Source organism: Schistocerca nitens, chromosome 2 (genome assembly GCF_023898315.1).
Source record: "Schistocerca nitens isolate TAMUIC-IGC-003100 chromosome 2, iqSchNite1.1, whole genome shotgun sequence".
In the NCBI taxonomy this organism is placed as follows: Eukaryota; Metazoa; Arthropoda; class Insecta; order Orthoptera; family Acrididae; genus Schistocerca; species Schistocerca nitens.
Window position 1 is genome coordinate 886,495,355 of NC_064615.1, and position 14,102 is coordinate 886,509,456.

At 39.1% G+C, this 14,102-nt stretch overlaps 1 protein-coding gene across 2 annotated transcripts in view; it reads left to right on the forward strand.

The window, feature by feature from the left end:
- The window catches only part of LOC126237191 (sphingomyelin phosphodiesterase-like), a 373,735-nt gene that overhangs the window by 304,721 nt on the left and 54,912 nt on the right, over positions 1-14,102 (forward strand). For both annotated transcript variants that reach the window (XM_049947067.1, XM_049947070.1), the window contains exons 5-6: positions 4,154-4,378; positions 7,919-8,091. In XM_049947067.1, the coding sequence (XP_049803024.1) occupies positions 4,154-4,378; positions 7,919-8,091 (398 nt within the window). The remainder of the gene's footprint in view (positions 1-4,153; positions 4,379-7,918; positions 8,092-14,102) is intronic.

Below are 14,102 nucleotides of genomic sequence, written 5' to 3' on the forward strand. Positions count from 1 at the left end.
CCCCCAGTGTTCTCCCAGAAAAACAGCACTGCACATTCACACAAGCAGCCACACCTTATGCAAGCATGACTGTTACCTTCAGTAACTCTGACCACAGTGTACTGTTATGTTGAATGAAAGCATCAATCTGAAGAGGGGCAGGGAAAGGGGAAGGGGAGCAGGGTATGGATGAGGGGAAAGAAGAGCACTGTCTGGAAAAGCATGCAGGACTAGAAGGTGGCAGAAAAAGGCTGCCGAGTGCAGCGTCGGAAGGCTGTGGGGTGGAGGGGGCAGTTAAAAGGAGAGGAGCAGAGAGGGGAAAAGACTGGTGGGTGCATTGGCAGAGAGCAACACATGATGAGGGTGAGGGGCTGTGAATTGGGAGGAGGTAATGGGACAGAAGGGGTGGAAACTGTTTCTGTCCCCTCTTTCTTGTTGACAATATTGATTCATTCAATATAAATTGCAACATTGATTCAGTGAACATTAAACAGAAAAATGATATGCACGTGGATAAAACTTTGCCAAGCATAGAAAGATGCACACTATTCAGCAAGTTTAATTTTCAATAGACATCTAGCAGAACTTAAAAAAATGACAATAAATCCAAAATACTCATTTTCAGATTAAAAGATTCCTTGTGACACTCTTTCTATTCTTTACAAGAATTCCTCACAACAACTGAGAAATTTCCCCTGTAATGTGTTACTTATTTATATATTCTCTGTCTCTCTCATTTTTTTACTTTTCTTATTTTATTAATTCTTTGTTTATAAATTTTATAGTTAGTAATCTGTAAACTGTGTACAGACTAATTCCATTGTCATGATCTGTGACGACAGCTACCAATGTAAATGTAGGAGAATCCAAGAGACAAAATCAGAGGTACTATCTGATGCAGTGTACATAGTCTAATCACAGATGTAACTCCTCTGGGTACCACCAGGTACAATTTCCACTTTAGAATTGACTGTGTTGGTTTTCCAGTCTATTCCCACTGAAGACAGTGGTTATTCTACCTGAGGAACCTCTAGTGGTCACACTGAGGTGTATGTTAACACATTTGTATCCGGAATGCTGTAAGCACATGGTTGTTAACTTGTCCTCATAATTCAGCATGTATACTATGCATGAGAACACTGAAGGAATGGCTTTGGGCAGAAGGAGTCCCCATTCAAGCAATGTAAAGCAGCAATGCTCAGCCCGGCCCCACCAAATGCTGTACAAGCAACAGTTATCATTATTTTTTATACCAAACAAGGCAAGGAACACCAACTTGCATCCACAAACGAAGAGAGAGGAGCACACTTAGACTAGTTCTGCAATACTTTGGGAACTCTGTCACACTGGATTGGCCAATAGTCCCCACCAGAACGGAAGGTGCAGAACACAGATCCTAGCCCATAAAACACCATGATTTTTTTTAATTAATGAAGGGGCTCTTAGTGTTAGTCATGTGGATGCTGAAGTTGTGATGGTCGAAAACTGATGAAGGAGTTTACATTTTTGTCTCTTGCCTCTTTGCAATTAGCACTGATAGTAGCTCTATCTATCATAGGACCTGCATCTTTTGTGCGGTTCTGCTGCATGTCGTACATGCTCCATGTCTAGTTGTTGAAGGACAGAAAATACACACCCATTAAACTTTAGTGAGGTTCCTTCAGCTTTCTTTTCTCTGAAGTTTTCTTTTATAGCCAAGTCCAGTACAGGTGTCCCTACCACAGGACACTTAGCCACACCAGTTCTTAGCAATAACCTTACAGGAGATAGGTGTTGACAACTTGTGATGCTTCTGGTGATATACAGATGCCCCGCCCACAAGACCACTACCAAGTATCTTTGACTTGTTGCAGGGATAGCAGTAACCAGTATCCCACACTGTAAGTGGGACTGGAAGAAGGTGAAGTAAGGGTCAAGTAATAAGTAGTTCTTCACATTGCTTCCTAACTTACATATAAAAAGGCTGAAATACTTAGGTGTTTGTATGCATGTGTGTGTTTGTGTGTATGAGGTTGGGGGGGGGGGGCAGTGGGGGGAGGAGGGGAGTTTCTCTAGACTGTCTGTAACTCCAAAGTTCTAAACATATGGAATCTTGTTTATTATTTTGTGAGACGTGAACCTCTTCAAAGACAATGAAGGAACTTTTGCCACCACAAAAATATCACACACCACATGTTCAGCATAAGCTACATGTAATTCTAAACATGAACAGCCATCAGTGGTGGTTTAGCTGTTGGTTTGAAACCAGTAATGGGATATTTATTTTTGACATGTAGCATTATCAACACTGGCTGGTATTATGGGGACAGTATAACATGGCAGTCAGCCACAACTGTAAACAAACAAGAACTTGCACTGTCCAAGAGGAGAAGAGTGGTGTGGAGGAATAAGCTACACCTCCCTCTAGATGGGCTGCCACCCTATGTCCATGTTCTGTGCTCCCATGATAGCAGAACTGACATAACGATCGTAGGGATCACTGATTCCTTTTCTCATGGTGAGAGTCTCATTTGAACCCCATTATGCATCAGTATGAATCTCTTCACTCACTTCAAAAAGAAAAAAATGAGCAATCCACGATGCAAAGCAAATTGGAGTACACAAAGCATTTTGTAGTGGCTACAGCAGTACAAAACACTCCCCAACCAAAGCTGCCCTGATACAATGTCTGTATAATAGCTGTTTTTAGTTTCTGAAGAATTAACCTTGTATCTTTACAAAGAGATGATCTCACAAAGCCCATTTTTAACAAAATAGAATAAGATTTATGTACTTAAAAATATCACAATCCTTTAATGAAAGACTCATAAAAACTGAGAAGTCAGTCAGATTAGAATACAGTATTTACATGAGGACATATCATTTCATACTAAATATAGAAAGGACTTAATAGCAAACGAGCCCAGAGAACATTGTTTATCTTTCAAAGTCCTTTGTTGGGACCAACAAACACACATCTCTTGTGCTATTCTTTCTCTCTATCTCTCTCTATCTATTTATCTACCTATCTATCAAAACAAAGAAGAAAAATTCGGAGTAGGTATTAAAATTCATGGAGAAGAAGTAAAAACTTTGAGGTTCGCCGATGACATTGTAATTCTGTCAGAGACAGCAAAGGACTTGGAAGAGCAGTTGAATGGAATGAACAGTGTCTTGAAAGGAGGATATAAGATGAACATCAACAAAAGCAAAACAAGGATAATGGAATGTAGTCAAATTAAATCTGGTGATGCTGAGGCAATTAGATTAGGAAATGAGACACTTAAAGTAGTAAAGGAGTTTTGCTATTTAGGGAGTAAAATAACTGATGATGGTCGAAGTAGAGAGGATATAAAATGTAGACTGGCAATGGCAAGGAAAGCGTTTCTGAAGAAGAGAAATTTGTTAACATCGAGTATAGATTTAAGTGTCAGGAAGTCGTTTCTGAAAGTATTTGTATGGAGTGTAGCCATGTATGGAAGTGAAACATGGACGATAACTAGTTTGGACAAGAAGAGAATAGGAGCTTTCGAAATGTGGTGCTACAGAAGAATGCTGAAGATAAGGTGGGTAGATCACGTAACTAATGAGGAGGTATTGAATAGGATTGGGGAGAAGAGAAGTTTGTGGCACAACTTGACTAGAAGAAGGGATCGGTTGGTAGGACATGTTTTGAGGCATCAAGGGATCACAAATTTAGCATTGGAGGGCACCGTGGAGGGTAAAAATCGTAGAGGGAGACCAAGAGATGAATACACTAAGCAGATTCAGAAGGATGTAGGTTCCAGTAGGTACTGGGAGATGAAGAAGCTTGCACAGGATAGAGTAGCATGGAGAGCTGCATCAAACCAGTCTCAGGACTGAAGACCACAACAACAACAACATCTATCTGTCTATCTATCTGTCTGTTTCTCTATCTATCCATCTATCTATTTCCCTTGTGTGTGTGTGTGTGTGTGGGAGGGGGTGGGGGGGTGGGGGGGTGGGGGTGGGGGTGAGTGGTGATTTATTCTCATACACATATTTTATTCTGTTCTAGACTTAGAATAGTGTTTTACCTTTAAATGCACATGTTTCTCATTTGCATTCATCATAATTTCTTAAAATGATGATATAATATTTTAAATTTACAAACATCGCCTAATTTACTGTGGTGCAACTTCTCAGTCACATCCAGACAATATGCATTTTGCAGGAGGGTGAGGTGCTCACAGTGCTCCATATAACAGATGCTCACTATGATCCAATGTACTCACCGGGTGGCATGGCAGCATGTGACGAGCCGACATGTTGCCGCAGCGATCAGGGTCAGCCACCAGACGCAGCATCTGCTGCTGGTTACTGGGGTGACTACAGGGACTGTGATATGCCCTGGCACAGTGTGGTGTCTATGCTTACAAATGCTGTCACACAGAATCCTGTAAGTACATGTTCCCTTTTTTTCATAATTTGAGAATAAAAACATGCAGGGATAGAAACAAAATTTCCACATACTGAATAGAAACAGACAACACTGAGCAATAGGTAAATAAATATTAATAATAACAATGGAAATCTTGGGCAGAATAATATCTAAAATAAAGGAAATTTAACCATTCACCTATAGCTGACTGATGTGTGGTACATAGAAACATGCAACACATGCAACAGGAAACAGGATTCACATTATCTTTTGAGCTCTTGCTCTTCCTCTAGAAAAAGTGCTCACATTCTTACACACAATCTCACAGGCATCCAAATGCACACATTCATGCATGCATTTGTGTGTGTGTGTGTGTGTGTGTGTGTGTGTGTGTGTGTGTGTGTGTGTTTGTGTAATTCCTAGAGGAAGAACAAGAGCTCAAATCTAGTGTCAATACTGTTTTATGTTGCCTATTTCTGTGCACTACACATCAATCTCTGAAAGTATTTGTATGGAGTGTAGCCATGTATGGAAGTGAAACATGGACGATAACTAGTTTGGACAAGAAGAGAATAGAAGCTTTCGAAATGTGGTGCTACAGAAGAATGCTGAAGATAAGGTGGGTAGATCACGTAACTAATGAGGAGGTATTGAATAGGATTGGGGAGAAGAGAAGTTTGTGGCACAACTTGACTAGAAGAAGGGATCGGTTGGTAGGACATGTTTTGAGGCATCAAGGGATCACAAATTTAGCATTGGAGGGCACCGTGGAGGGTAAAAATCGTAGAGGGAGACCAAGAGATGAATACACTAAGCAGATTCAGAAGGATGTAGGTTGCAGTAGGTACTGGGAGATGAAAAAGCTTGCACAGGATAGAGTAGCATGGAGAGCTGCATCAAACCAGTCTCAGGACTGAAGACCACAACAACAACAACACATCAATCAGCCATATGTGAGTGGTTGTCTTCCCCTTCTTTTACTTATAAATTGTAATAATTATTAAGTTAATTAAGTATCAAAACACCAATATTTCACTGAGGTGTATACACAAGTAGAAAAGGAAATGAACTCTACTGTAGCATTTTCTATTCTGTCATAAACAAAAGCCTTCATTATTGGTATATTTTCTGTTACACACATGTTTATTTTCCTACAGATTATTTGTTGCTGGTTTCTGATTCCACTTGCAACATGTGTGATGTTTCCTATTAAGTTATGATTACACATTGCAATATAAATCAAAAGAAGTGATAGATAAAAGATATTCAAAATGCACCCAGCTGTAAACTCACTTCATGTATGAAGTCCATAGTGATAGCCATTCAGATGAGGTTGAATCAAACTAGGCAATTCATTCTGTTTCATATTGTTGTTATAATGAGGTCCCTCAAATCAACCCAGAAATATTTAAATTCTCAGACGGATGTACATGACTTCTCAATCATCAGTGATCACATCAGAAAAAAAACCGACAACATTAATGAAGGAACTGAAATTTTATTCTCTGCACTCAGACATTCATTTAGAAATGAACACTGAGACATGCTTCCAATGTCTGATTTGTACAGGAAAGGGTGTGAGGATAACATTGCTTCCACTGATGCTCATAGGCCATTGCCAAAAGACAACAAATGAGCTCTAAGAAAATAAAATAATTCTGATTGGCTTACATATTGCTATATTGCATCTGTAACTGTGCAGCTTTTACTATTTATGAATTACACTATTTATGAATTACAACAGAGAACAACCACCAGCAAACTAACATAAATAATGCTCCTAAATATCGGGTAGCAGCATACATCAATAAGCTTTTGGAACCAGAAATCAATTTAGTCAATTAAATGGAGGTTGCCATTGTAACAAGAAGTACTATTCAGGAATTAAATTGAAATGTTAGGTAGGGCATGGAGTGAAGCAAAGCTTAATGAGATTGTATGAGAGTAGAAGCCTCAGTGAAGTATTGACAATGAATTACTTCCTACAACACTAGTCAAGACACTTCTGTACCCCAGTTCAGATTGTATACATTCTATAGCTCAGTCACAGTAAAGTCTAGGAACACTAACAAAATACATGTAGCAAATTTAAACAATTGAAACTCCAGGTTTTAAGGAAACAAATTTGTCTACCAGAACAAAAATTAAGTGATTGGGAGAGAATCAAGAACAATGAGAAATGAAAAGGCCAATCAATATCAATACTTTGGAACTAGTGGCTCCTTTGTGGGGAATTAATAGAAAGATAAGAGGGGAAAAAAGGTGTTTGGGAAAAGGTAATTCAATCAGTATCAGAATAAAGATGATGTCTATTAAATTATGAAGAATTTTGGTTCCATAGATCCATGTCTAACATGTGTGTGTGTGTGTGTGTGTGTGTGTGTGTGTGTGTGTGTGTGTGTGTGTGTGAGAGAGAGAGAGAGAGAGAGAGAGTGAGAGAGAGAGAGAGAGAGAGAGAGAGAGAGAAATCTTATATAGGCTTCTCTGTTTGGACAGAGATCTGTTGGTAGAATTTAGAAAATTAAGTTCACTCAAAATCAATACTAGACATTGTAAATGTAGATGGTGAAGTGTCCTGTCTGTTATTTTTATTACTGCCCCTCACATAATGAACAGCAGATGAGTTGGCAAGCATAAAATTACACATCATAGCATGTAAAAGATGGAAGAACCTGAAGCTCTTAATTTCAATGTTAATGAGTCTCATTTCTTTGTTTTGTGTACCAGTATTAAAGCAATCTCCAGCTCTGAACACTAACAGTTATATAACTTAAGTATGAAAGTGAGAATTTGTTATGGAATACAAGCAATGGTGTAGTCATCATGCACTTTCACAAATTAATGATTTGTGCAGCAGACTTGTCCACCTATTTTTGTGTATAAATTAAGACAGAGGGTGTAGAGCTAGTTATTGTGTAAATGTTATTTCACTTTCTTCCACACCTGTTTACAGTATGGCATACTGCTGTGGGAAAATTCCTAAAGAGCTATGTTTATTTTCAGATGGCAGAAGGCACCTGCATATATAGGATCACCATCTAGAAAATCGTGCAGAAATCACTTTAAATTTGCTACAGTAATAACAGCACATAGTCAAAAATCTCTTTGTAATTTTATGGATGCAGTTTATTTTCAGTGCCATTAGTGGAGATTTTGATTAGTTCAGTTGTATAGAAAATCCAGAAAGGTCAATTAATGTTTGGTTTTTAATACACAAGAACGTGACTCAGCAGTTTCTGCTAATGCCACAGTGAGGGACTACATTTTTATCCTTCTCTGAATTCATCTTGCAGTTGCTGTAATATTTTAATGCCAGTTTTTCTCCCTTTGTTAAACAGTAAAATTTATTCTGGTATCAAAATGGCAAACAGTGACAAAGAACACACTCTATGATGGTAAGTTTTTAAAAACTACATGTACTGATAAAACCTACCATTGTCCCACTGCCGTAAAAATAAAAAAAAATCTTATGTGATAATAAACAACAGGATATCTTGTGAAATTAATTTACATGTGACAGTTTTTGCAGTGCAAGTTCTGACATTCTTTGTTCCACAGGACATCAATTATGTTTACTTTACTGGTGACATCATTGACCATGGAGTGTGGCAGACAAGCATAGAAAGGAATAACGAGTCATTCCAGCTTTTTTATCCAACACTGAAACAGGCATTTGGTGAAGCCACTGTTTTCCCAGCATTTGGCAACCATGAAGCACATCCTTTCGACCAGTAAGTCCGCTTTCCAGTGTATCAGATGGATCGCTAAATTTAGTTGTTGTAAAGATGTTTTAAAAAGTATAACCACTTTCTCTAATCCACTGAGGCAAGAAAAAAATGTTCATTTGAACTAAATTTATAATATATTCAATAGAAAATTAAAAGCTATATCATTCTAAATAAAAAAACAAAATTTTGGAAGCAGATTAATACCCTCTGAGAGCACTCTGAATGTTTGGGAGACAACATAAGGATATTCATATTTGTCATTTTATCAGCAGTGAGCAGCAGTGAGCTCATCACATGTAACAATTAAGTTTATTTCAGGCAAATGTTCTCGTAAATTCTTTAATGGCTGAGGTGGTTTCAACTGATAAGTCATTTTCAGTAGCTTATAGATACTTCTTGGCTGATGGTAGTGTCAGAGCATGTGAGCTTCCTGCTAGAAGACTGCTTCTAATTCATTGACTAGGTATTTACCACATTATTGACAGAGAGCAGCAACATGCACATTACCTTTAACAATAAGATTTCAACTATAAGTCTTACAGAAATGGTGACTCCTCTCATATTTTGATGTATCCACCAACCAAAAGACAGGGTAATTATAATTAAAGTTAAACTTTCAACCTGCTGTAGAAATAACACCACTGGTCAGAATGGCATCAAATTGCAACAGAATATTATTGGAGAAGGGGGAAAATGAATGGCAGAAGAAAAATAAATAATTACAAAATGTAGCAATAGATGGTGTTGTAAGCATTATAATTTAATAGTGGTTGACTAAAAATGACAAATGAATCATACAACAATGCCTAAGGTGTACTTTTGACATTAGACAAACTGTATTACTCAGTATGTATGGGTGTACAGGTGTGATACTGTTAGTTACATAAGCCCATCCACCACAGCAAGATCATAACACATCAGACAAGAAAAATCAGTTTTTAATTGTCCTGAGGCCATAAACCGCACAAAAAGCATCAATCACATCAGTTTTTAATTGTCTTGAGGCCAGAAACTGCATAAAAAGCATCAATAAAAATCAGATAAGATTATTAATTTCCATGTGACTGCAAAAAATATTCAATATGTTGTCCACTGTTTTCTACAACAAGTTGAAATCGAGAAATAGCATGTTCAACAACTGACTGAAGTGTTTCCGGCATCATGTTCAGAATGTGTTGTGCAATGCTTGCCTTCAATGCAGAAAAGTTTGCAATTGGAACACTGAACACAACATCTTTCAGATAGCCCCACAACCAGAAGTCACACGGATTAAGATCAGGTGATTGGGGTGGCCAGGCTGTAGGGAAATGGCGGCTGTTGAGTCTAGCATTTCTGAAATGGCGCTTCAGCAGCTGCTTAACTGGATTTGCAGTGTGCAGATGTGTGCCATCTTGTATAAAAATGATCACATCCACACTGTTGGAGAGCTGGAATGATGTGATTGCACAAAAGACACTCATAGCACTTACTAGTGACGGTACAGGTAACAGGACTGGAAGCACCTGTCTCTTCGAAACAATATGGCCCTATCATAAATGATGCTGTAAACCCACACCATACAGTGACCTTTTCAGGATGAAGTGGTACTGGTTGAATTGCATGTGGATTTTCCATTGCCAATATCCAACAATTCTGTGTATTGACATATCCTGTCAGATGGAAGTGGGCTTCATCGGTCCACAAAATCTTCCACAGCCAATCACTGTCCACTTCCATGTAAGCAAGAAATTCTAAACCAAAGGTCTCTCTTGCCATCAGGTCAACAGGAAGAAACTCATGCATATGGGTTATTTTGAATGGATTGTAAAGAAGGATGTTTTGTAGGATTTTACCGTGCTCATGGGTATGTCCAATGTTTGGGCAATTCTCCGTGCACTACATGGTTGCACACCATCACTTGTCTCCACCTGCATTGCTGTGACCACTGCTTCCACTGATGTCAAATTAATTCATTTCCTCACTCTATCAGTTTGTATACCAAAAGAACTTGACTTTTCGAATTTCCGAATCATTTTCTCCAGACCCGCACCAGTCATCGGACCTATGCCTTTTTTTCGAACCCTGCAGTTTCTGGAACTTCTGCAGAGCAATGTGTGCACAGTCATCATTCTTGCAATACAGCTTTACGAGCAGAGCACAATTCTGCATTGAGACAGTCATGGTGAATGTCGCAGATGCAAAAGGAGGAAAAGCCGTGTCCCAGCGTGTTTATACCAACTTCAGTGGATCATACACATAACAGGTGTTTTCATTTACATATTCTGACGCATACACTGCCATCTATTGGTCAATTTTCACACTATTTTTTTTTCCTTCTGCCCTACATTTCCTCCCTTTCTCCAATAATATTCCATAACAATTTGACATCACTCTGACCAGCATTTTGAAAGTTTAACTTTGATTATAACCACCCTGTATATCTATGAGCTACAGAAAGTGACTTATCATGCAAACCCAGTTTTACTTCTTAGTAATATAACCCAGTACGTTTCCTTGATGGTGAGTGTTCGTCGGAGGTGAGGGTATCATCTGGAGTACCCCAGGGAAGTGTGGTAGGCCCGCTGTTGTTTTCTATCTACATAAATGATCTTTTGGATAGGGCGGATAGCAATGTGTGGCTGTATGCTGATGATGCTGTGGTGTACGGGAAGGTGTCGTTGTTGAGTGACCGTAGGAGGATACAAGATGACTTGGACAGGATTTGTGATTGGTGTAAAGAATGACAGCTAACTCTAAATATAGATAAATGTAAATTAACGCAGATGAATAGGAAAAAGAATCCTGTAATGTTTGAATACTCCATTAGTAGTGTAGCACTTGACACAGTCACGTCAATTAAATATTTGGGCGCAACATTGCAGAGCGATATGAAGTAGGACAAGCATGTAACGGCAGTTCTGGGGAAGGCGGATAGTCATCTTCGGTTCATTGGTAGAATTTTGGGAAGATGTGGTTCATCTGTAAAGGAAACCGCTTATAAAACACTAATACGACTTTATTCTTGAGTACTGCTTGAGCGTTTGGGATCCCTATCAGGTCCGATTGAGGGAGGACATAGAAGCAATTCAGAGGCGGGCTGCTAGATTTGTTACTGGAAGGTTTGATCATCATTCCCAGTGTTACGGAAATGCTTCAGGAACTCGGGTGGGAGTCTCTGGAGGAAAGGAGGCATTCTTTTCATGAATCGCTACTGAGGAAATTTAGAGAATCAGCATTTGAGGCCGACTGCAGTACCATTTTACTGCCGCCAACTTATATTTCACGGAAAGACCACAAAGATAAGATAAGAGAGATTAGGGCTTGTACAGAGTCATTTTTCCCTTGTTCTGTTTTAGAGTGGAACAGGGAGAGAAGGTGCTAGTTGTGGTACGAGGTACCCTCCGCCACGCACCATATGGTGGATTGCGGAGTATGTATGTAGATGTAGAAGTAGATGTATTTTACATGAGCACTGAGCTGCAATAAGCTTTATTGCTAACATGGGGATGTAATACTGGATGATAGATTTTCACTGAATGACTATACTGCAGATATTATATTGCAGTTTATATGCATACATCTTACTCCTCTTGCAAGGTGACAATGCCTTCTCCTGCAAGTTAAGTTACCTTATGTGTACCCTGTGTTCCAAATTCCTATTACCCAAATGGCTGTTCCCATATTTTTTTTCATTTCTCGAGGTGTAATACTATATACAGGGTATCTCACCTAACTATGCCATCTCAGATATCTCTGGAACAACAATAGATATTCAAAAATGGTTTTCAGCACCTTGAATGTATGGCAGGGGCTTAGGAAACTAAATACTATTTGAAATTTTAAAATATAAATAAATACTATTTTCAACACAAACTTGTGTATTTTTAAATGAACACCCACTATTATTTCATATGCATTCAATAGCATGAAAAATCACAAAAATAATGGTGTTGGTTGCATCACAATATGTAAATTACGTACATCCCAAGAAATTGTGAAGAAAAATTGATGCTTGAAATAAATGAAGCGCACAGCTAGCGCACATCCTGAGACTCAAGTGTGCACCTCACGCTGCCTGTGTCAGGTGCTCACACAATGGGAAGGTATGCACAATCCACAAAAATGAACAAGTAACACATCCAATGCAAATTTACGTTTTTCAAATTGCAAATATATGTTTATTCTAGCAAAATGACAACTAGAGCTACCATTAGAGATAACACACTTGAATTCACTTTGCTAAACACATTTACTAGTGTTCTGTCACCCACAGAAACTATTTTGTTGTGCATTACATCCAGCATAGAAAATACACCCACATCTTGACCAATGAAACTGTCACACATCAACATATATTCCAAGAGCCCTCCATTTGCATCAATACACGTTTGCAGATGGGTAACGAGAGAGTGTTGCAAAGATTGTAGAGTTTCTACAGATATTGCCACACACACCGCAGTAATACAATGTTGCATATAATCTACTGTTATTGGGGGTTGTTGATACACACTGTCTCTCACTGTGCCCCAGAGAAAGAAGTCTGATGGCGTCAAGTCGGGGGACCATGCTGGCCATCGTACAGTACCTCCCCGCCCCATCCACCTATTTGTAAATGCCACATCTAGAATGTCTCTGGCAACTTTTGCATTGTGTACAGGACATCCATCATGTTGGAACCACACTGGTAGAAAAGTTTCCAATCCTAGATCCTCCATGAGGAGCGCTAGAGTGTGTTGAAGAAATGATGCATATCATTGTCCATTCAATGTTCCACAGTAAAAATAGGGACCTACAATACAGTTAGCAATTATACCGCACCAAACATTGACACTCCACTGTCATTGATGAGCAACTTGACAAATCCAGTGGGTATTTTGCACGGCCCAGTAGTGCATGTTCTGCAGATTCACTTTACCATGATTTGTAAATGAACAACTTATTGCTTAGGAATAATGGAATACCTTGCAACTGCTGAAGTGCAAAATGACATAATACAATGCGGGATTCAAAGTCATTCCCGTACAGCTCTTGGTGCAGTGAGATATGGAACAGATGAAACCGATGCTGATGCAAGATTCTGCACTCACTACTGTGGCTTATTCCAACACCTTGTGCAATTTCTCATACACCCACCTGAGGATTGTGCACTACAGCAGCCAGAACAGAAATATCATTTCCATTGACAGTCGCTGGCGTTATACATCAACATTTTGTGGGTGCCCAGCTTCCTATTTCCGTGAGTGTCTTGCAGATGTTGCCAATGGTTCAACATAACAGACACCGCCGAACTCGGTAGCCTTCAGCATACAGTGTCACAGCTGCAGTTGCATTTCTGGGACATTCACCATAAATTAAAATAATATCTAGTTTTTCTTCATTACTGAAGGCCGGCATATCGACTAGATGATGGCAAATGTAACAAGCCACAAGAAAACAGGTTTTAAATGGCAACGTATGTGAATTACATTACAGTATGAGAGCACTTCAGCAGACCAGATTAGGAGACGCTTGTACACTGAAGGTAGAATGTGCCATGGTGATATTGGTATGTTTATGGCAGGATACAGGTGCCAGTGCAGGCAACCCCTGCTCTGAGTACAGTACTACATGCGATGCATTAGGTCAGAAACTGTGACACAGTTGCTATTCTTTACAAGCCACATATTTCAGAACTTATGAGTTTAGGAACATGAAACCTTGTGTGTTACCAGTAATTGTACATCTGGTTGTCATTTCACAACAATAAACATTATGTGCAGGACATCCATCATTCCGATGCAGCATTATTTGACACATTATAAGAAGTGGATCAGTTCAAGTAAGGTACAGCTCAAGAAGGGGCTAACTATTCCCCTTTAGAAGTGCCATTAATGAAATATGGTCCAATGATGTGTTGTCATACAATATCACACCATACATTAACACTCCACTGCTGTAGTACGTCAACCACATCACAATTACCAGCAGTGTGAGGTGCACGCTTGAGTCTCAGGATGTGCGCTAGCTGTGCGTTTCATTTATTTCAAGTATCAACT